Source organism: Sturnira hondurensis, unplaced genomic scaffold, assembly GCF_014824575.4.
Source record: "Sturnira hondurensis isolate 20B ecotype Veracruz unplaced genomic scaffold, ASM1482457v3 Scaffold0003213, whole genome shotgun sequence".
Lineage (NCBI taxonomy): Eukaryota > Metazoa > Chordata > Mammalia > Chiroptera > Phyllostomidae > Sturnira > Sturnira hondurensis.
In genome coordinates, this window is record NW_028075844.1 from 374,377 (window position 1) to 396,466 (window position 22,090).

The window sequence follows — 22,090 nt, forward strand, 5'->3', positions numbered from 1 at the left end:
CTTCCAGAAGCACCGTAATTTCTTGCCCGGTTTAATTAACCTTCAGCGGGGCAGCAGGAGAACTCCATGGTGGGTTGGGCTGTCTGTTGTGGAGGGAAGGGCAGGGGTCGCAGTTGAAGGGGTTGGAGGGTGGGGTGTTGGGGGTAGGTGCTTCCTCCCCTGAGAGTTTCTGGGAATTGACAGCTCTGAGGCTGGCAGCAGGGGAAAGGCTGGTGAGCATCCTTTCAGATTAGCTTTTACCTTGAAATTACGGTGATCTGTAGAGCATCCCCTCCAAGGGAGGTGGGGCGGAGTCCCTCCAAGCTGCTCCCCTGCCCGCTGTCTCCCTCCCCCATCTCAGAGCCGCCTGGGCAGCCAGCCCAGGCTCTGCCCTAGAACACCTCGCCACTCTTTCCCACTCTCTCTCGGAGTCTCTCTCCCATCCAGCACCAGACACTCTTCTTGCAGGTCCAGTGGTGGTTTGGATACGCAGCCCTGGATCTTTTCTCTTCAAGAGGCGGGTGGGAGAAGGGAAAGGAGGTGTTGGGAGCTTGATGCTGGGGAGGGGCCCTTGCTGGCAAAGGCCCTAGACAGACCTTCCCTCACCTTTTCCCCCTTCCCCAGGGTAACCTCTAACCACGTTTTCCTCCTCCACACCCTTCTGAGATCAGGCTCTGAGACCTCTCACCGCCCCCCCTCCCATACACACAGCTGGCAAGGGCCTCCCCCAAACCCTGGCTTGGGGAGAGGGGAGACCTGGGCACAGAGGAAACAGGTGGAGGCCAGGTGTGCTGGTGACAGGATACAGGCCAGCACCTCAGGGCACTGGGGACAGAGAGATGGTGAAGCCCAAGGACCCAAGCCAGGATCCTTCTGGTCCTTGCCCACCTCTGTGCCCTCAGCTTCCCTTCCCCTCCTAAAATAGGGCATGCTCCTGGCTGCTTTGTGCCTGGGGACCCTTGCCCCCCAAGCCAGTGCCAGGTCCCAGCCTTCCCTGTCCCTTTTGGGGCCAGCTGCTTTGGTGACAGGCCAAGCAGAAGCAGAGAATTCACTGCAAACCCTCACCCTGGCCTGTCCATGGGTTCTGCTAGCAGGGAGGTGAGAGGGAGGCCCCAGCCATCCTGGATGGCAGGGCCTCTGGCCGTCACCACTCTGGGAGGAGGAGGGGAGTCTGGCCTTGCTGACCGTGAGAGTTCAGATCTCCACTGGGTCAGTAGGGGGCCTAGGAGTAGGTGGCCCTGGGACATGATGGGGCAAGGGTGGGCAGGCCAGCAGGGGCCAATGAGATGCAGTTGAGGTTTTCCTCCTTTTCAGGGATTGGGGGGGTGGGGCGGGGCCCCCCACCTTTCTGACATCAGCGCTGCCTTGGTCCCTCCTCCCGAGCCGGGGATGGTTGCAGGTAAATCGGGGTCCGGGGCAGGGGGGGGGGGGGGCCTGGCTGGGGTGGGCTGGGTCTTTATCCTAGCACTTGGTACCCTCCCTTACCCACTCTGAGCTGGACCTGGGACTGCCCCCCTGAGGGACCCTCAGTCGGGCCTGGGCCTTGGAGTGAATTCTCTGCTCACCCCCTCTCTCCTCTGCCAGCACTAACCCTTTCTTCCCAGGTGGTCTCCAGTGTGACTCCCTTGGAGCCAGGACCTCTGCTGAGGCCCCCCACCTTGTCTCTCTTCCCTCCATGCAGCTTTCCTTCCCTCTCCCTGACTCTCCTGGGGAGTCCCCTCCCTCCCCACATCCCATTCCCATCCCTGTGCACCAGTGTCAGTGTCTGCTGCTGAACAAACCCCACGAGACCCTGCCGGCTGGGGGCAGGGCTGGGCACTGTAGGGGAGGGGCTGGACTTTTCCAGAAACCCTTCCTGATTGTGTGGTACCCTCAAGCACAAGCTGCGTCAGGAACCTTGGGTGCTTCTCCCATCCTGAAATGGGGGGCACCCTTTATACCCACAGTGGGTACAGAAACATTACTACCTTGCAATTTTTGCAGGAGGAAGAAAATGGAGTTTAAAAAAAACTGTCCTTGTGTGGTTGGTGAAGGATGGGACCCTCGACTCTAGCTCTTCCATAGGGGGCGGAGATGAAGTCGAAGAGGCAGGGTACTGAGTCCCTGGAACCTCAAAACTGCCCAGTGGTGGCTGCCGTGAGGTGGTCTTTCTGCCCCACTTAAGGCACATGAGAAAGTCTGGGAGGGCTTTTGCCAAACCCCTTATCCCCAGCCTGTGGGGTCTCTAGCAGCCAGGAAAGGAAAGAGGGGCACCACCTCCCCACCACTAACCCTGCTCTTAATGGCCTTCAGGGTTGACATCTCCAGGGAGAGGGGCAGCTGGGTGGGGTGGGGGTCCCAGCCCAGAAACCCCCTTCCCATCACCAGCCCTACCAAGCAACCGTGACTGCAGCAGCAGGAAGGAACAGCCTGGCTCCCTCCCTGGCCTTGTGACCAATTTGCCTCTCTCTCCCCCTTCTCTCTTTCTCCCTGCCCCTCCCTTCCCTTCCCCTGCTCCTCCTCTCTGTCTCCTCCCCTCCTACCTGCCCGGCCCAGTCTTCGTGTGCCCAGGGACGCTGCAGAAGGTGCTGGAGCCCACCTCAACGCATGAGTCGGAGCATCAGTCTGGCGCGTGGTGCAAGGATCCACTGCAGGCAGGCGACCGCATCTACGTCATGCCCTGGATCCCCTACCGCACAGACACGCTGACTGAGTACGCCTCGTGGGAGGACTACGTGGCAGCACGCCACACCACCACCTACCGCCTGCCCAACCGCGTAGATGGTACCGGCTTTGTGGTTTATGATGGTGCTGTCTTCTACAACAAGGAGCGCACGCGCAATATCGTCAAGTATGACCTGCGCACACGCATCAAGAGCGGGGAGACAGTCATCAACACGGCCAACTACCATGACACCTCTCCCTACCGCTGGGGGGGCAAGACTGACATTGATCTGGCTGTGGACGAGAATGGGCTGTGGGTCATCTATGCCACTGAGGGTAACAATGGGCGATTGGTGGTGAGCCAGCTCAACCCGTATACACTGCGCTTCGAGGGCACCTGGGAAACAGGATACGACAAGCGCTCGGCGTCCAATGCCTTCATGGTGTGTGGCGTCCTCTATGTGCTGCGCTCGGTCTATGTGGAAGATGACAGTGAGGCGGCTGGCAACCGCGTGGACTATGCCTTCAACACCAATGCTAACCGCGAGGAGCCAGTCAGCCTGGCCTTCCCTAACCCGTACCAGTTCGTCTCCTCCGTGGACTACAACCCACGTGACAACCAGCTCTACGTCTGGAACAACTACTTCGTGGTGCGCTACAGCCTGGAGTTTGGACCCCCAGACCCCAGTGCCGGTGAGGAGGGCTCCTGTTCACTGCCCCAGGCCCCACCCGCAGTCACAGGGTGGAGGCGCACTCTGGGAGTTCTCAGGGACGTGAAGGTGGGCCCCGGCCCTGGAAGTCTGAGGGAGTCACACAGCACGTGCTGTTCTAAGCAGCTGATAAATAATTTATCCATCCTCACAGTCACTGGGATTGTGACTCTCCCCATTTTACAGATGAGGAAGCTGGCCCTGGGGGGTTAGAGATTTGCATACTTATTTTTAATTTTTTTTAATTCTATTTTTTATTTATTCTTAAGAGACAGGGGAAGGGAGAGAGAGAGAGGGAGAGGAATATCACTGTGTGAAAGATACATCAATTGGTTGCTTCTTGCACACCCCCAACCAGGTACTTGGTCTCCAACCCATGCATGTGCCCCAACTGGGAATCAAACTGGCAACCTTCTGGTTCACAGGCTGGCACTCAATCCCCTGAGCCACACTAGCCAGAGCCTATTAGTTTACTGGACTCAGAATTCAGGATACCTAATGATTTAGCTGCACTCCCTCTCACAGTGGCCTGGGTACTTTTAGCCTTGGAACCTTTATCAACCAAAATCTTGGGTGGAAGGTCAAGTATTCAGTGGAACAGAAGAAGGCTGAGTGCTGATGTTGATGGGCTGAGGATCTCAGTAGTTCCATTTGCCCCCTCAGCTTCCATGAACTGGCTCTGAGCAGCTCCTAGGCTCCAGGGAGCCTAATCTAATTCAGCTTCATTTGCATAATGGGGAACTGAGGACCCCAGAGGGAAGGGACGTGGCCAGGTTACAGAGTCCAGAGTGAGAGTAACTAAGAATGGGAGGTGGCCGTGCACCTCCTTCACGGCCTGTCTTCTCCTGTTTTTTCAAATTTCAGGACGCACACAGGGGAATTCTTACCACCTTTTGATGCTTTACATGGTCCCACAGGTGTGAGGGAGCTCTGTGGACAGGAAGAATGCAGGGGAAATCCACTTCCAGACCCAATGAGAACCAGGCACCTTTCCACGTCATTAGCAAGAAATATGCTAAGACGCCATCCCTTTCTCTGTGCCCGGGCGTGCTGTGGCAGGGCCCTGAGCGTGGGGGTGACTCTGTCTCGTGTCTCCTCTCTATTCCAGGCCCAGCCACTTCCCCTCCCCTCAGCACGACCACCACAGTCCAGCCCACACCCCTGACCAGCACAGCCTCACCCACAGCCACCACCCCACTTCGCCGGGCACCCCTCACCACGCACCCAGTGGGTGCCATCAACCAGCTGGGACCTGACCTGCCTCCAGCCACTGCCCTGGCCCCTAGCACCCGGCGGCCCCCAGCTCCCAATCTGCACATGTCCCCAGAGCTCTTCTGTGAACCTCGAGAGGTACGACGGGTCCAGTGGCCAGCCACCCAGCAGGGCATGCTAGTGGAGAGGCCCTGCCCCAAGGGCACTCGAGGTGAGTGCAGAGGCCTTGGAAACTTCCAATGTGGCTGGCTTAGGGGTGGCCACTGCTGGTCTGGGCAGGGCAGGGACAGGGGACATGCCCACCACTCAGCTTATTAGCATAGATACACTTACCTGTTTATCTTTCCTGTCAGAGTGTGGCCTTCACCTAGCAGGGGTCACACCTGACATCTGCAGCTGAGCTCTCAAGGCACAGTAGCAGCTCATTCAGTACCCCGACCCTTGCCCCATGCCCTGTCCCCTCCTGCAGTACTGAATCCCTACCACATGAAAAGCACCATGTAGACCCTGCAGGGAGGCCACTGAGGTGACTTGGGTATGTCCCAGCCTGAGGCTGAGGTGGAACAAATAGCCATGGGAGCAGCTGGTGGCTGGACAGACAGCGATTAAAGTACCAAAGGGGTGGAGCCAGGACCACGCTCTCCAGGAATCTGAGGGAAGGTCAAGAGGCTTCATGGAGAGGGGGCTTCCAAGATGGGCTTTGCCAAAAAGTTCTAATTCTTGTAGGCAAAGATGAAAGGGGAGCCAAGAGGGAGAGCTTAGAAAGTCAGGGGTGACTTATGTCACCTCAGAGTGACATCTCTCTTGACTGTCTCGCCTGCTTCATGTCTGATCTTCCATGTTCCCCTCACCTACTTGCCCCCCTGTCGTCTCTTTCCCCCCTGCTTTGGCCCTCCTTCTCTCCTTCCTATGGTTCCCTCTTCTGTTCCTGTCTGTCTGTCCCTGCAGGAATTGCCTCCTTCCAGTGTCTACCAGCCCTGGGGCTCTGGAATCCCCGGGGCCCTGACCTCAGCAACTGCACCTCCCCCTGGGTCAACCAGGTGGCCCAGAAGGTACCAGCAGCAGCCGGTCCTCCCAGACAGGCACCCTGTGCTCACACACTGGGCTCTGGGTGGCTGGGTACAGGGGGCAGTGGAGCAATGGGAGAGAGAGGGAAACAAATGGGTGGCAGGTCTGGGAAGCAGGAATGTGGGGTTGCCTCCCTGGCCTATAGAGTTGGGGAGAAGACCGACAGGGAGAAGGGCCAAGTAGGCCAGGCATGTACAGAGGGACCATGGGGGAGCAAGATGGTCCCTGACAGAGCTGGGTCCCCCACTTCTGCCTCATGCAGATCAAGAGCGGGGAGAATGCAGCCAACATTGCCAGTGAGCTGGCCCGCCACACCCGGGGCTCCATTTATGCAGGAGACGTGTCATCCTCTGTGAAGCTGATGGAACAGCTGCTGGACATCCTGGATGCTCAACTGCAGGCTCTGCGGCCCATTGAGCGAGAGTCAGCTGGCAAGAACTACAATAAGGTGGGGCCTGGCAGCGGGCCCAGCAGTGGGCACTGCTCGGGAGGCTCAGGAAGTGTCCGGCCTGATACCTACGAGCTGGGTTGCCACCCTTGGTCAGAGGAAGGAGGGGCAGAATCCAGGCCTGCTGGTCTCCTTCCTGGGCTGCCTTGGCGAGTGCTGGGGGTTGGGAGATCCCTTAGGAACAACTCTTGATCATGGCCCAGCACCAGGTTGGTGGCAAACACAGAACAGTGCGAGTGTCAGGATGAGTAGAGCCAGCGGCTAGGCCTGACATGCCTCCATCTCTTTCCCTAGATGCACAAGCGGGAGAGAACCTGCAAGGACTACATTAAGGTGAGGCCCAGGGGGCTCTTGCTGATTGAGGGATGTGGGACAGGCCCCAGGAGGCACTGAGGGGATGGAAGTTGAGAGGAGGGGACTCATGGTGCCATCCCCAACCTTCCCCCCTCTCCCCTGCCCTTTTAGGCTGTGGTGGAAACAGTGGACAACCTGCTGCGGCCAGAAGCTCTTGAGTCCTGGAAGGACATGAATGCCACAGAGCAGGTGCATACAGCCACCATGCTCTTGGACGTCCTAGAAGAAGGTGCCTTCCTGCTGGCTGACAATGTCAGGGAGCCTGCCCGCTTTTTGGCTGCCAAACAGAATGTGGGTGAGTACTGTGGTCTCACTGGAGTAAGTTCAAGTGCAAATTTTGAACTGCGTAGCTCGCCTGTTCCAGAGGACATAGGGAGCACCCTGGCATGCTGGCCCTTGACCTTGGGCCGCTGGACTAGGGATAGACTCCAGCCCCATATGTCCTGTCATCCTCTCTCCCCACAGTCTTGGAGGTCACGGTTCTGAATACGGAGGGCCAAGTGCAGGAGCTAGTGTTCCCCCAGGAGTACCCGAGCGAAAACTCCATCCAGCTGTCAGCCAACACCATCAAGCAGAACAGCCGCAACGGTCAGTACCTGGCCCCCTGAGCTGAAAGCCTGCCCCACTATGAAGAACAGCAGCCCTCAGCTTTTATGGGGTTGAGGAGTCGGAGAAAAGGTTGGGACCCATAACAGTACAGAGAAGTCCTCCACTTAAGTTGGTGGAACATTTCAGGGTACTCACGGGGTCTTCCCAAAGCCCCGGAGCCCAGGACACTTTGCAGGCTGAAGGGCGCACCTCTGTGCAGCAGCAGTTGACCCTCATGGCTCAGAGAGGATTGTCCCATTTGAGACTAAGGCTCAGAGAGGTTAGGGAGTCTCTCGAGGTCACTCTGCAGGTGAGGGGTGCCTGGGGACTCAGGCCCTGTGTGTCCTGGCCTGCTGCCCTGCTGTTTGGCACTGCCTGCAGCCAAGCAGTCATCCCAGGGCAGGGTTCCCTGAGCCCCCCTTGCCTGTGTTGCATCCTGGTAAAGCCAGGTCCCAGTGGCTGGAGATGCACCAGCCAAGGGCTGATGGCACACCCCGCTACACCTATCCTCCCCAGGGGTGGTCAAAATTGTCTTCATCCTCTACAACAACCTGGGTCTTTTCCTGTCCACTGAGAATGCCACAGTGAAGCTGGCAGGTGAAACGGGCACGGGCAGCCCAGGGGGCACCTCCCTGGTGGTGAACTCGCAGGTCATCGCAGCCTCCATCAATAAGGAGTCCAGCCGTGTCTTCCTCATGGACCCTGTCATCTTCACCGTGGCCCACCTGGAGGTGAGCTGAGGCATCCCCACCCTCCATGAGGGTCCCAGCATCCTTTGTGTTCCCAAGCTGCATACCCCCCACCTGTTCATCCATCCAAGAGCAAGTTCCCACCCCTCCCTGGGCCACCAGCCCCCGCCTCAGCTGCTTAAGTATGTCCTCAAAGATATAGATGCCTAGAGTCCCAGGCACTCCTCCATGCTTGTTGCCATCCCTGTAGCTGGGTTTGAGGGCTGGAGGGGACTCCCCAGATCTGACTCCCTGGCCACCACCACATAACAGGCCAAGAACCACTTCAATGCTAACTGCTCCTTCTGGAACTACTCGGAGCGCTCCATGCTGGGCTACTGGTCAACCCAGGGCTGCCGCCTGGTGGAGTCCAACAAGACCCACACCACATGTGCCTGCAGCCACCTCACCAACTTTGCCGTACTCATGGCTCACCGTGAGATTGTAAGCTGGCTGGTGCTCTGCTTGCGCGCTCCAGGCGGGCCTGTTCATTGGCCCAGCTTTGCATGGCATCATAGAGTGGAGCATGGGCAGTGCCAGGGAAGGCCAGCTTTGTGGGCATGGGGGGGGCCACCAGTTTAGCCCAGGGCATGAGGCGCACACCTCTGATTCTATCTAGTCATGGTCCCATCTTCTCCCAAGGCACTCTGGAGAAGTAAGTTGGTGTCCCCTTTTGTCATCTTTCTATGCACCCTCCAGAGCATGAGGAAGTGAGCGTGCCACCTGGGGGGGGGCTGGCAAGTTGGCTGGGGGCACAAAGCCAGAGGGCCAGGGGAATGTGGCCTGTGGCCTGTGGCTGTGCCCCCAGCTGGCACTTAGCTGCCTGAGCCTAGGGTGAGCCTGGCTGTGAGTCAAGGGTGCTGAGCATACTCTCTGCTGTCCCCTAGTACCAGGGCCGCATCAATGAGCTGCTGCTGTCAGTTATCACCTGGGTGGGCATCGTGATCTCCCTGGTCTGCCTGGCCATCTGCATCTCCACCTTCTGCTTCCTGCGGGGCCTGCAGACCGACCGCAATACCATCCACAAGAACCTGTGCATCAACCTCTTCCTGGCTGAGCTGCTCTTCCTGGTTGGCATAGACAAGACCCAGTATGAGGTGGGCCAGGCACGAGGTCAGGGTTGGGGGAGGGAAGAGAGTCCTTCTGGCTGGGCAGCCATCATCTGTGGTACCCTCACCCCCCCAGATTGCCTGCCCTATCTTTGCCGGCCTGCTGCACTACTTCTTCCTGGCTGCCTTCTCTTGGCTGTGCCTGGAGGGTGTGCACCTCTATCTGCTGCTGGTGGAGGTGTTTGAGAGCGAGTACTCCCGCACCAAGTACTACTACCTGGGCGGCTACTGCTTCCCAGCCCTGGTGGTAGGCATAGCAGCTGCCATCGACTACCGCAGCTACGGCACCGAGAAGGCGTGAGTGTCACTGCCTGCCCCACCCTCTGTCTCTCCTCCTGCCTGGTTGCCTGCTCAACAGCAGGACCCTTGGGGCACTGGGCTCCTGGGGTCAGAGGGAGGGGCCCTCCTCTGCCTCTCTCTACCTGGTCCTGCTTCCTTTATAGTTGCTGGCTCCGAGTGGATAATTATTTCATCTGGAGCTTCATTGGGCCCGTCTCCTTTGTTATCGTGGTAAGCTAGAAGGCAGTACCCTTTCTCCAGGCTAGCTTTGTCCCTGCACACCCCCAGTCTCCCCAAGCCATTGAGAACTGTGGGAACTGAACAGCCAGCTAAGAGGACAGGAGCAGAGTGGGTCTGCAGAGTTCCAGCACTGAGGTCTGTCCATCTAGGAGCTGTGCTTTGAGCCCCTGCTCTGGGTCAGGCTTTGGGCCCCATCCTCCCAGCAGAAGGGAGCTGTTCACAGCCCCCCAGGAGCCTTGTCGGCACACACCTGGAGGCCCCGGTGAAGAGGTTCACCCTGAGACTTGGACCGGGAGCTCACACCAGCAGGCAAAGCAACCCCAGCACAGCCCCTCCCCTTGCCCCGCCCCCAGGTGAACCTGGTGTTCCTTATGGTGACCCTGCACAAGATGATCCGGAGCTCGTCTGTGCTCAAGCCTGACTCCAGTCGCCTCGACAACATTAAGTGAGTACCCGCTCCTTGCACCTCTGTCTCCTAAAGCCCCACACTGGCCTGGCCTGAAATGTGATGCTGTCACCTCTGTTGTCTCACAATGGGATTTTAAAAAAAATATTGTCCATATGTCCTGTCAGTAGATCACTTCAAAGAAATTTTTTTAATTGAGGAAGGGAGGGAGCAGGGAGAGAGAAACATCAGTTTGTTGTTCCACTTATTTACGTAGTCATTGGTTATTTCTTATAAGTGCCCTGACTAGGGATCAAACTGCAACCTTGCCGTATTAGACAATACTCTTAACCAACTGAACTACCCAGCCAGGGCCCACAATGTGATTTAAGGACAAAGATGGTATTTTATCATGCTTGTTATATATACACTTAATGAGTATTTAAAAACCTGGCATTAGCCCATTCAATTTCTGGTTTGAGGGACAACACTGCTTGGGGCAACACTGAATTCAAAAAGTGAATCTAACCCTGTCTGGTGTGGCTCAGTGGATTGAGCGCCGGCCTGTGAACTGAAAGGTCGCTAGTTTGATTCCCTGTCAAGGCACATGCCTGGGTTTCGGGCCAGGTCTCCAGTAGGGGGTGTGTGAGAGGCAACCGATTGGCATTTGTCTCATACGTCAATGTTTCCCTCCCTCTCTTTCTTCCTCCCTTCCCCTCTCCTGAAAAGTAAATAAATAGAATCTTTACATAAAAACAAAAGAAGTCTGTTTCAAGGCCATCTAAAGATAAATAAGCAGCAAAAGATAGTTTAAGGGTCTGGAAATACGGCCAAAAGGATGAAGGATGCAGGGGAAGGACTGTTCACAAACTTCAACCCTCAGCCCCCAACCCCTGCCTGCCCCTCAGGCCCAGGCTGGGTGCAGTGTTGCTGGGCATGCTACTCCCCTGAGGCAGACTCACCCAGGTGGGTCTTTGCAGACAGGGTCCAGGTCCAAAGAGGCCAATGGGGGAGGCATCTCTACTGGCAGGGACTTTGACATTCCTGTCCACCCACCCCAGATCCTGGGCCCTGGGGGCCATCGCACTGCTCTTCCTGCTGGGCCTCACCTGGGCTTTTGGCCTCCTCTTCATCAACAAAGAGTCGGTAGTCATGGCGTATCTCTTCACCACCTTCAACGCCTTCCAGGGGGTCTTCATCTTCGTCTTTCACTGCGCCTTACAGAAGAAGGTGAGGTCAGGGACAAGGTCCATGTGCCCGCCTTCTTCAGTGGCCTGTGTCTGCTTCAAGGGGAATGTGGGTTCAGGCTCACGGAGGATTTAACCAGGGGTAAAGAAGGCACTGAGAAAGAACTGGACAGAGGACTGGAAGAGCAAGAAAGCAGGGTAGCTTTAGGACGTGGTGACAGAGGCTCTCCCCAGGGTGGGGGGCATGAAGCAGCCGTGCAAAATGGAGATGACTGGACACCATCCAGACAGACATCTCCTACTTTAATAGTCCTGGGACAAACTGTGAGTCTCGTGGTGATAAGTTTCCTTTTTAAATAAAACGTGTTGAAATCTAAATTTTCAGAAAGTAAATGAAGGAAATAATAGAAGTGGAAGAAAGTGAAGAGGGCATACAGGGTATACATGACTCAAAGTTGTGGAAACTTGGTTAGGAAGGCAGTGGGGACCCCTGTCAGGCTGTTATTAGTCTAGGGGGACAGTAGGGTGGGTGAGGCTAAGATTGGGGATAAAGAAGGCAGCAATCAGAGAGTCCTGCAAAGTTTTCTGTATCCCTCCTCTCAAAACTGGTGGCCCCCATTGGACATACAGGGACAGTAACATCCTTGCAGGAGCCCCCAGGCCCATGTGTCCTGACAAAGGCCTTCTTTTCAACTGTGCCTTCCTGCTCTCTTAAGACACCCAGACGTGGCCCCTCCTCAGGGCTTGTCCCCTGCTCCTCTCCAGATTTCCATAGGGCCTGCTGTTGTATTTTTCTCAAGTCTGCCAAAATGCCTGCTTCTCAGTGAGGCCTCTCCTGATCTATTTGAAATCTGTGCACCACCTCCAGCCTCCACCACCGCCAGCCCTGTCCCTTCCCAGCCATAGGTTTCTTCACAGCACCTAACACCATTAGACATTCTACATTATGTACTGATGTTTGCATCTGTGCCATGTCTGTTTACTAAAATAGCAGCTCTGGTAGGTAGGGCTATGTGTCCTATTTGTTTTGACTATCCCCCGGGCTTAATCCACTCCCGACACATAAAGATGTTCATCAAAGAGCTGTTGAGTCCATGGGTGAGAAACTGGTGGAGGCGGAGAAAGGAAGATGGGCTTGAGTGAGAAGAGAGAGCCTACCTGTCTAGCTGCTGGGGAACAGGACAGGTTTCTGATGCCTGCCCATAGCTCGGTCTCTGGACTCCTGAGGTGGGGACACCTGCTGCCAGCTGCCTGTCCTCTTTGCCTCGCAGGTGCACAAGGAGTACAGCAAGTGCCTGCGACACTCCTATTGCTGCATCCGCTCCCCGCCTGGGGGCACTCACGGCTCACTCAAGACCTCAGCCATGCGGAGCAACACCCGCTACTACACAGGGACCCAGGTATCTGAGGTGGGGCTGGCCACCAGGCAGGGCTTCCCAGGGCTGAGTGTCGGATCCAAAGCCCCAGAGGCAGGGCAGTGCTTGGGGGCATGTCCCTGGTGGTGCTCATCAAGCAAGTAGTCTCAGGAAGATTCTGGAGGGTGGGCAGCTTGAGGATCCCCTCATGTCTGGCCTGTGTCCCCAGAGCCGGATCCGGAGGATGTGGAATGATACCGTAAGGAAACAGACAGAATCCTCCTTCATGGCTGGTGACATCAACAGCACCCCCACACTAAATCGAGGTGAGACAGCATCACGTGCCCCTGGCTCCAGTCCCTTGATATTCCTGGCCTATGGCTCTAGGTCACCTTTCGACCTCTAACTTCCTGGGCAGGTACCATGGGGAACCACCTGCTGACCAACCCTGTGCTGCAGCCCCGTGGGGGAACCAGCCCCTATAACACCCTCATTGCTGAATCAGTGGGCTTCAACCCCTCCTCACCCCCTGTCTTCAACTCCCCAGGTGAGAAACTATTGTGGTGCTGGGAGAGGGCAACAGTCCAGATTAGGGAGCTTGGGGGTCTGCGTCCTGAGGGGTCTTCACTTGGGGTGTCTTTATGCTTCTTGAACTGGAACCTGGACTCAGCATTCCAAGCCCACTCACCTTCTTTCTTTTCCCTCCTGGCTGGCACCTGCAGGGAGCTACCGGGAACCCAGTAAGTGTGACTTTCCTGGTACCGTTTCCAAGGCTGGGAGGGGAACGAGAGAGTGGCTCCCTCAGATGGCCTCATTGACTTAGGGAGGAGGATTCTGGGTGCTTCCTCTGTCCCCAGCATACACACATGCAATCTCTGGCTTGGTGGCTGGTGTTGCATTTGGACTTCAGGCGGAGAAAGAAGGTGATGAGGATCAGAGCACAGGAAATGGACCCAGTCACCCAGGTCTTCTCCTATTGCTAAAATGCTGAGCCCCCAGCTGGAAGGGGTCCCTGGGAAAACTGGTCTCCTCTCCCTGCTCCCACCAGCCTGCATGGTGGGTGTCCACTGCCAGTGAGGAAGAAAGAATGAAAGACCCCAGTCCCCAGGGGCAGGGGTAAACCCCCAGTCCATATGGCCTGCATCCTCGCTGTCTGGCCCTCCTCTTAAGCACCCCCTTTCTGCTGCAGAGCACCCCTTGGGAGGCCGGGAAGCCTGTGGCATGGACACGCTGCCCCTCAACGGTAACTTCAACAACAGTTACTCCTTGCGAAGTGGGGATTTCCCTCCAGGGGATGGGGCGCCAGAGCCACCCCGAGGCCGGAACCTGGCAGATGCTGCCGCCTTTGAGAAGATGATCATCTCGGAGCTGGTGCACAACAATCTGCGGGGCAGTAGCAGCGGGGCCAAGGGCCCTCCACCACCTGAGCCCCCTGTGCCACCTGTGCCAGGGGGTGGCAGTGAGGAAGAGGCGGGTGGGCCCGGGGGTGCTGACCGGGCAGAGATTGAACTTCTCTACAAGGCCCTGGAGGAGCCTCTGCTGCTGCCCCGGGCCCAGTCGGTGCTGTACCAGAGTGATCTGGACGAGTCAGAGAGCTGCACGGCGGAGGACGGGGCCACCAGCAGGCCCCTCTCCTCCCCTCCTGGCCGGGACTCCCTCTATGCCAGTGGGGCCAACCTTCGGGACTCTCCCTCCTACCCGGACAGCAGCCCTGAGGGACCCAGCGAGGCCCTGCCCCCACCCCCTCCTGCACCCCCAGTTCCCCCTGAAATCTACTACACCTCGCGCCCACCTGCCCTGGTAGCTCGAAACCCCCTGCAGGGCTACTACCAGGTGCGGCGGCCCAGTCACGAAGGCTATTTGGCAGCCCCAGGCCTCGAGGGGCCAGGGCCTGATGGGGATGGGCAGATGCAGCTGGTTACCAGCCTCTAAGGGACCTCAAGGACCAGGGGCTGGTGGCTCAGGCCAGGGAGAGAACCCTGGGAAGGGCTCTGGTGGGAGAGGGAGACTAAAGGAGGCAGTGGCTGGTGGGCCACCCTCCAGGTGTCCCTTGTCCGAGGTCCCTGTAGGCCCCTTGGGGGCTCTGCTGTGGGGACCTGAGGTGCAGGGTTCATAGACAGGGTTTTCCACCAGCCACATGCACCAGCTCGATTTGGGGGATGTGCCATGAGGAGGAGCCAGGAGGTCCCCAGGGGAGTAAGGAAGGAGAACTTGGAAGGGTGCAGCCCACTCTTGACTTCCCCCTCCCCCCTACTCTTCCTACTACTAGAGGGAAATGAAGAATTGGTGTCCCTGAGCCAAAAGCTCTGCTGGCTGGAACTTGTCAGTTGCTCCTTTCTGTAGCCAGAAATACTGGGCTGCACCAAGAGGGAGCAGCAGGGGGCAGAAGGACAAAAGGACAGGTTCCTCCTGCACTCCAGTTCCCTACTCCCTGGAGACTGGGGCCTCTGGCCAAGGATATAAGCCGCAGAGCCAGCGGAATGGGCATTTGTGGCTGGTGGTTTAAAGGTTGAATTTTCTCTGAAGCTCCTTCCCTCTGCTCTTAGTCCCTGCCTCCCCAGCAAGCCTGCCCCCTCAGCCCGCCTCAAGTGCACCCAGTGACCCCTCCCTTGGGGTGACTCCTGATGAAGCACAACTCCCCGAAGGGCCCCCAGCCCACAGGGGTGGCCATACTGGGGCAGTTCCAATTCTGTGGGCTCAGCTATCTGGGGAGCAGATTTTGGGTCTGGATCTCCCTGGGGAGTGGGTCCTGGGCTTGGATCTCTCCCTAGGGGGCCCTTGTCCTCTTCCTCTCTCTTCCTCCCTTAATTGCTGTAAATATTTCAACAAAATGGAAAGACAAAAAAAAAAAAAGAAAGAAAGAAAATCTCATCACTTGAAGCCACTGGGAGCCTGCGGCCCAGCCAGCCCAGGCTTTCTCCGGAGCAGAGTGCCGCCTCTGGGCCCTGGCAGCCAGGACTTCTCTGTATATGTGTACATCCCCAGCCGAGTGGGCAGGCCGCCAGAGCAGCTTTTTACAATCCAGAGACAGAAAAAAACCAGAAACAACAGCGAAACAAAGAACCCAGTTCCTTCCTGGCACCCGTTTCTGTCATCTCCTTCCCTGCTCCGCCTGCCCCTGGCATCAGTCAGCCTGCCTGGGGCGTGTACCTCACTGCCTGCCCCAGGACTGGGGACCTGTCTCCCCCTTCCCTCCCCACTGGGCCGGGGGAGGCACCCCTCACACCCAAAGATGCTTTTGCCAAGATGGCTGCGCTGTCCTTTTGAGTTCCTGCCTCTTGTCTTTTGCTTCTGGAATTCAGCCGGGGATGAGGAGCTGATTTCCTTCCTAGAAGAGTTGATGGGGGAAGGAAAACAAGGGCGCCAGGGTTTGATGTGACTGAGGAGGGAGGGCTGGGAGTGATAAAATGGTTGTCTTTGGGGGTGGGGGGATGGGGCACAAAGGTGACAGATCACCTTCCCTACCCTACACCCTCCTGCAGGGGAGGCAAAGCCAGGTACCAGGGCCTGGAGTCAGGACACCTGCGTTCTGGGGGTTTAAGCCCAGACCTGTGGACTCTAAAAGTGTCAGGCTTAACATGTCTCCTGAGTACCTCTTCTAGCCCCATCCTTTCTAGCCTGTCACCCTGGCCCTCCCAGAGCCCCCCCAACTCTGGGGGGTAACATAGTCCCATTTCCATACTAACCCAGCCCCATAATTGCCATTTCTCCAGGGGTGGCCCTCACCTCTGTTCTAACCCCCCCTTGTCTCTTTTGTCCCTTCCTCTTTTCTCACAAGTGCCATGAGTTTTCAAACATCTTTGGGTCTCAGCCTGCTGCTTGCTGCCATGAACTTCTTTGGGTTATGGGGGAGGGGTTCTAGGGAGGAACTAGGGAAAAAGAACAGGTAGGTGGCTGGAGGGGCCCTTTTTGCTGCTAGAAAGCCCCTCCCTTCTGGGGAGCTGGGGCTGGCTTGTCCCCATCAGGGGAGAAGGGGTCAGACCAAAGATGGTGGTTTGTCCTGTGTAGGGGACAGGAGTGGGGAGAAGGCAGTGTTGGGTTCCATCTCTGACTTTTTCTGGTAGGGAGGCTTTCACTAGAAGAGCATGGGTGAGTCAGGACCCAGAAGAGAAGTAAGGGTGGGTACTAACTTGCCCAGGTGGCTCTGTGAGGAGGGTGGGAGCCAGCTCCATGGCCTGCCTTGGCTTTAGGAGGCCAGGAGTTTGCTCCACTGTGGGAGGGACAGCTGGAGGTCTGAGATGCTGGTGGGAAACAAGGGTAGATGGAGAAGTGGGTCTGACCCAGGCACCAGCCCAGCTAGAGACAGAGGCTGCCTCTGACACCAGCAGGAGGGCTGAAGAGTTGGCAGGGTGGGAGAGTTTCCAGGGGGACTGGAGACATGCAAGGAGCCCCTCATCCTCTTCCCCTGCCCAGCCCTCTTTTTATCTCCAGACTGACAATCAAAGGGAGAGAGAGGGTGCAGTGGGTCCCTTGGTTCCCATTTCAGCCAGAATCACCAAGGTGAATTCCTAGGCCTCAACGCTATGTGGCAGGGCCCCCTGGTGGGGCTGAACACCACTGCAGTCCAGTGCAAAGCCACCATCGAGAGCCCAGGCGTTCATCCCCCCCACCCCAACCAGACCTGGTGCCTTGATGCCCCCAACCCCAGCTGGGACGGTATAGAGAAGGAAGGGTCTTGGTTTCCTCTCCTATTCCCTTCCTTGGGCTCCTGAATTTATTTGCTTCTAAATCTTGTTACTTTTATTTGGGTTTTGTTTATTTGTTTTTCTCTTGGTTTCCCTTCTTTTCTCTGTGTCTCCACCTCTTTTCCCGTTTTTCTCTTGCTGTCTCTGTGTTCCTTTTCTCTCACCCTCAATTTCTCCTTGTCCATTCAGGCTTCCTGCCCTCCATGCCCCCAGTCCCTCCTTGGTCTCCTTTTCGATATGCCAAACCAATTTTGGGTCGAGTGCATTTAACGAGAACAAAACAAAAGGCTCATAACAACAAGAACGTTTCAGAAAAAAAGTTTTAAAAAATTGTTGAGTCAAAAAAAAATAAAGAAATTAAGATTTCTTGGAATGATGAATTGTGTGACTCTTTGGGGAGTGAGAAACAGGTGAGTGGACAGCGTCTACATGAGGCTTTGACACTGCGAGGGGCATGCACTGCAACACTTGGAATCCACAGCAGAGGGCTGGAGTCACAAAATTGCCCAGAACATGATAGGTTCCTGGGCCTGTGCAGCAATTCGGGTGTTTTTCTGTGAATCTTCATAAACACTGTACGGTGGGTGAAGGTTATTAGAACTCCACTTTTGAAACAGCTTTCAGAGCCTGGATGCATATACCAAGGGTCTCTGGGCCTGGTAACTGTGCCATGTGTTTTTTGAAGCCTTTCCTGGCCCAACATGTGCCCACAGGCTGTATTAGCAAGCACAGGGATTTCATTCTGCCCATCTAATTCCTAGACTTCCACACACTATTGGAATATGCTTTTTTGGAAGTGACAACACAATGGGGTTGTGTCATGTATTTCTCATCCTCAAAAAGAAATGCCAGCACTGAGAAACAACCAGTCAAACCACAAAAGCATCTCTCCATGCCCCTCTGCCAGCCATACCTGCATCCAGAACACCACATTCCCATTTCTCCTCCCACCTCCCCAGCCACTACTTCCCAGTCCTAGTGTCTGGTTTCTTCTCATCTCTGGAGCTCTTAACCTTGGCAAGGCCAGGACCTCAGCCTTGGACCTTTTCCTTACCTACTCTGGGAGAGCTTGGTCCATCTCATGGTTTTAAATGCTATCTATATACTCATGAGTCCTGAGCATAGAGTTGCAGTCTAAACTTTACCTTGAGCTCCAGACTTACATTCATCCAACATCCCATTCCGCATCTATCCCTGGGTGTCTGGTAGGATCTCAAACCTAATCTGTCCTAAACCCAGTTCCTGACCACCACTCCCCAGCTCCTCCCAAATGCTTTGTCACCTCAAGTAATGGCCAAATCCATCCCAAGACTCAAGCTAAAATCCTCGGAGCTTCTCTTGAACTCATCTCCCTGCCTCATATTATACATCCGACAGTAAATGCAATGGCAGCTCTAATGTTAAAATGTCCAGTATTAACTAGTTCCTGCCATTTTGCTTCAAGCCAACCCTGTCTCACATAAGGAGCACTGCAATGATCCCCTTACTAGCTCCCTTGTTTCTCTTCAGGCTTTTCTCAACACAGAAACCAGAGTGATCTCAGTAAGCATATTTTGTCCTTCCTCTGCTCAAAACTATCTAATGGCCTTCTCTCTTGCCCAGATGAAAGGACAAGGTCAGCACAATAGCTGACAAGGCCCTACAGCATCAGATATCATCCCCATGGCTCCCCCCCTTCCTCCTTCTGTGCCAGCACACTGGGATCCTCATCTGCAACCAGGCAGAAACTCTCCTGCCTGCCTCAGGGCATTTGCATTGGCTGTGGCAGCAGGGCTCATGCAAATCAGAGCTTCCCAGCAGGCTACTCCATTTAAACTGCTATTGGTCATTCCAGAACTCCCTAATCCTGCTCTTGCTTTGTTTGTCTCTCATAGTACTCCTATCCCACAAACTAAATGTCTTTTTTACTTGTTTATTGTCTGCCTCCCCAACTAGAATGGTGTTTTCACTTCTGTTCCCCAGAGTGAGTCTGAGATGAGAGCTAAGACTGATGGGAGTTGTGACTCTGCTGCTCCCTTAGTTGGCCTCAATTCCCACACATCTCTCAATGTGTGATGCTAAGTTTTTAATTCAGCATGGCCCTGAAACCTAACTTCAATATTTTAGCTGGCGTCCAACCCAAGAAAAGGCAAAATATGTTCCTATGCTGGAAAAGGAACTGATTCTACTGGACTTACCTGAGAGATGCCCTGTGAGTAAGTTCAGTAGTTAAACTTAATTTTATACATGATTTTGACCTCATGGTCTGATTTTGAAATATAATCCTGGCCTAAGATGAGATTCCACAACATGGTTGATTCTTCTGCCTTTGTGTCCTTTACTCTACCCAGCTCTACACACATCCTTCCCCACTAAACACACAGTAGACATAGCAGCACAATTTACAACAGCCAAGACTTGGAAGCAACCTAGGTGCCCATCAGTAAATGAATGGATCAAAAAACTATGGTACATTTACACACTGGAGTTTTATGCAGCAGAAAGAAGGAGCTCCTACCCTTTGCAACAGCATGGATGGAAATGGAAAACATTATGCTGAGTGAAATAAGCCAGGCATTGAAAGACAAATACCATACAATCTCACCTTTAACAGGAAGCTAAACAACAAAACAAACAAGCAAGCAAAATATAACCAAAGACACTGAAATAGAGAACAGGCAGACAGGGACCAGAGGGGAGAGGGGAGGGAATTTCAGGGGAAAAAGGGGAAAGATTTACAGGAACTACTATAAAGGACACATGGACAACAACTAAGGGGGGTGGAAATGGGAGGGAGGTGGGGAGCACTCGGGGTGGGTGGGCTGGGCTGGGAGTAAAAGACAGAAAACTGTACTTGAACAACAATTAAATTTAAAAAACAACAACAACAACAACAGACAGTAGAAATCTGCTGGGCCAGACAACCAATAACCCTCAGGTAGCTATTAGTGGTACCAATTTGCACATGTGCAGGAATAACATTTATATTGAGATTTGCCATTTCAAAGCTCTTTTCTACATTCCATTTCATCTCGTTTAATTATCACAAGGTATATATTAATATCCTTATTTATCAGATGAGGAAACTGAGGTAAGAGTGATCAAATAAGATTACTAAGCAAGTTCCCAGTGCCTACACTCTGTAGATGCTTTACATATGCTATATCTGATTTAAGCCTTTCAGTGATCCAGTGGGGTAGGTGTTACTTAGCCCCATTTACAGCTGCAGAAACTGAAGTCCAGAAAAGTTTAGAGAACATCCCCAAATGGTTAGAGAATATACCCACACTCACTCAGCTAATAGGAAAGAGTTGGACTAGGCCTCTATCTTGGTCTTCTGATCTCAGGGCTGCTTCTAGGACTGTTTGCACCCAGTCACAGTTGTCTACTCCCCATCACTGTCCCACTTGGCATATAGTAAAGGAGACTGACAACCCGGCACCTCAAGTCAGAGGAAATGCTCAATGACTACACCACACCCTGATCGTCCCTATGTAGCTAGTATTAGGACTGTCTAGAGTGGACCCATGGGAATCAAGCCAGAGGGAAGTCCTTAATTCAGATCAATAAAAGAGCCTCTTCAGGCCCTGGCTGGCGTAGCTCAGTGGACTGAGCAAGGGCCTGCGAACCAGAGGATCGCGGTTCGATTCCCAGTCAGGGCACATACCTGGGTTGCAGGTCAGTTCCCAGCAGGGGACACACGATACATTGTGTGTCCTCAGCAGAGGCAACCATACATTGATATTTCTCTCCCTCTCTCCTTCCCTTCCCCTCTAAAAGATAAATAAATAAAAATATTAAAAAAAAAAAAAAAGAGCCTCTTCAGATCCCCAGAGGGCTCGAAACACTGGGGACCTCGCCCTGGCTGGTATAGCTCAGTGGATTGAGCGCGGGCCTGTGAACCAGAGGATCGCAGTTCGATTTTCAGTCAGTGCACATGCCTGGGTTGCAGTCCGGTTCCCTGCAGGCCAACTCCCAGCAGGGGACGCACGAAAGGCAACCATACATTGATGTTTCTCTCCCTCTCCTTCCCCTCTAAAGATAAATAAATAAACAAAATCTTTTAAAAATTATAAAAAGAAAAAAAGAAACACTGGGGACCTCTGCCCTTAAGAAAACTGACTCTCCCACAAACNCTGTGAACCAGAGGATCGCAGTTCGATTTTCAGTCAGGGCACATGCCTGGGTTGCAGGCCAGTTCCCTGCAGGCCAACTCCCAGCAGGGGACGCACGAAAGGCAACCATACATTGATGTTTCTCTCCCTCTCCTTCCCCTCTACTCTAAAGATAAATAAATAAACAAAATCTTTAAAAAAATTATAAAAAGAAAAAAAGAAACACTGGGGACCTCTGCCCTTAAGAAAACTGACTCTCCCACAAACTCTTGGGAAGACCTGAGGGAGCAGGGCTGAGGCTAGTCCTTCATCCCCTCATTTCAAGGTTAGTCTGCTCCACTTTTACCCTTTCAAACATTGCAGTCATGGAAATCGGCAGTGATGACAGGCCCCTGCTGGCTTCTCCCTTCCCATTTATATCAATCACTTTTCACCTGACCTAGATTCTCCTTGACCAAAACTGTTGCAACTGCGACTCTTCCCAGTCTGTCCCATCCCACTGTCTTGCACTACCCTCTGCCTCTGTCCAAGTAATCTCAGCTTCTCACAATTGAAGTCCTCACTTTAAGTCAATCAGTCCTCTCCTGGGAATTAATCTTACAGAATTGCACATGGCCATAAAGACTCAGTGGCGGGCCCTGACTGTGGCTCAGTGGGTTGGATGTCATCTTGTAAACCTAAAATCTGCCAGTTCAATTCCCAGTCAGGGTACTAGTTGGGGCGAGAGAGAGGCAAACAGCTGATCACTGTTTCTCTCACATATTGCTGTTTTTCTCCCTCTTTCTCCCTCCATTCCCCTCTCTCTAAAAGTAAATAAATAAAATCTAAAAGAAAAAAAGACTCAGTGGAAAGATTTGCTGTAGACAGGTTTGTAAGAGTAAAACATAAGGGATAATTTAAAATTTCAGCATAAAAAGTTACATAAATTGTGTACATCAATACAAACAGAATACCATGCAAGAATTAAAAATGATGATGTAGAATAACATTAAATGATGTGGAAATATATTAGTAGTAATAAGTGTA

The 22,090-nt window shown here is 54.2% G+C and overlaps 1 protein-coding gene across 9 annotated transcripts in view; it reads left to right on the forward strand.

Moving 5' to 3' along the window:
• ADGRL1 (adhesion G protein-coupled receptor L1) overlaps positions 1–17,300 on the forward strand; it is a 45,319-nt gene extending 28,019 nt beyond the window's left edge. For 5 of the 9 annotated variants that reach the window (XM_037041795.1, XM_037041794.1, XM_037041797.1 and 2 more), the window contains 19 exons: positions 2,515–3,315; positions 4,441–4,755; positions 5,493–5,596; positions 5,875–6,060; positions 6,355–6,393; positions 6,526–6,709; positions 6,880–7,002; positions 7,519–7,733; positions 8,004–8,174; positions 8,618–8,827; positions 8,916–9,136; positions 9,283–9,349; positions 9,712–9,803; positions 10,805–10,973; positions 12,202–12,330; positions 12,515–12,611; positions 12,704–12,832; positions 13,008–13,025; positions 13,475–17,300. In XM_037041795.1, coding sequence (XP_036897690.1) covers positions 2,515–3,315; positions 4,441–4,755; positions 5,493–5,596; positions 5,875–6,060; positions 6,355–6,393; positions 6,526–6,709; positions 6,880–7,002; positions 7,519–7,733; positions 8,004–8,174; positions 8,618–8,827; positions 8,916–9,136; positions 9,283–9,349; positions 9,712–9,803; positions 10,805–10,973; positions 12,202–12,330; positions 12,515–12,611; positions 12,704–12,832; positions 13,008–13,025; positions 13,475–14,217 — 4,013 coding nt within the window. In that variant the 3' untranslated portion in view covers positions 14,218–17,300. Of the gene's footprint in view, positions 1–658; positions 766–1,293; positions 1,379–2,514; positions 3,316–4,440; positions 4,756–5,492; positions 5,597–5,874; positions 6,061–6,354; positions 6,394–6,525; positions 6,710–6,879; positions 7,003–7,518; positions 7,734–8,003; positions 8,175–8,617; positions 8,828–8,915; positions 9,137–9,282; positions 9,350–9,711; positions 9,804–10,804; positions 10,974–12,201; positions 12,331–12,514; positions 12,612–12,703; positions 12,833–13,007; positions 13,026–13,474 lie in introns of those variants that run through there. The other 4 variants (XM_037041799.1, XM_037041800.1, XM_037041801.1 and 1 more) reach the window with 3 other exon arrangements.
• Positions 17,301–22,090: the final 4,790 nt, after the last annotated feature.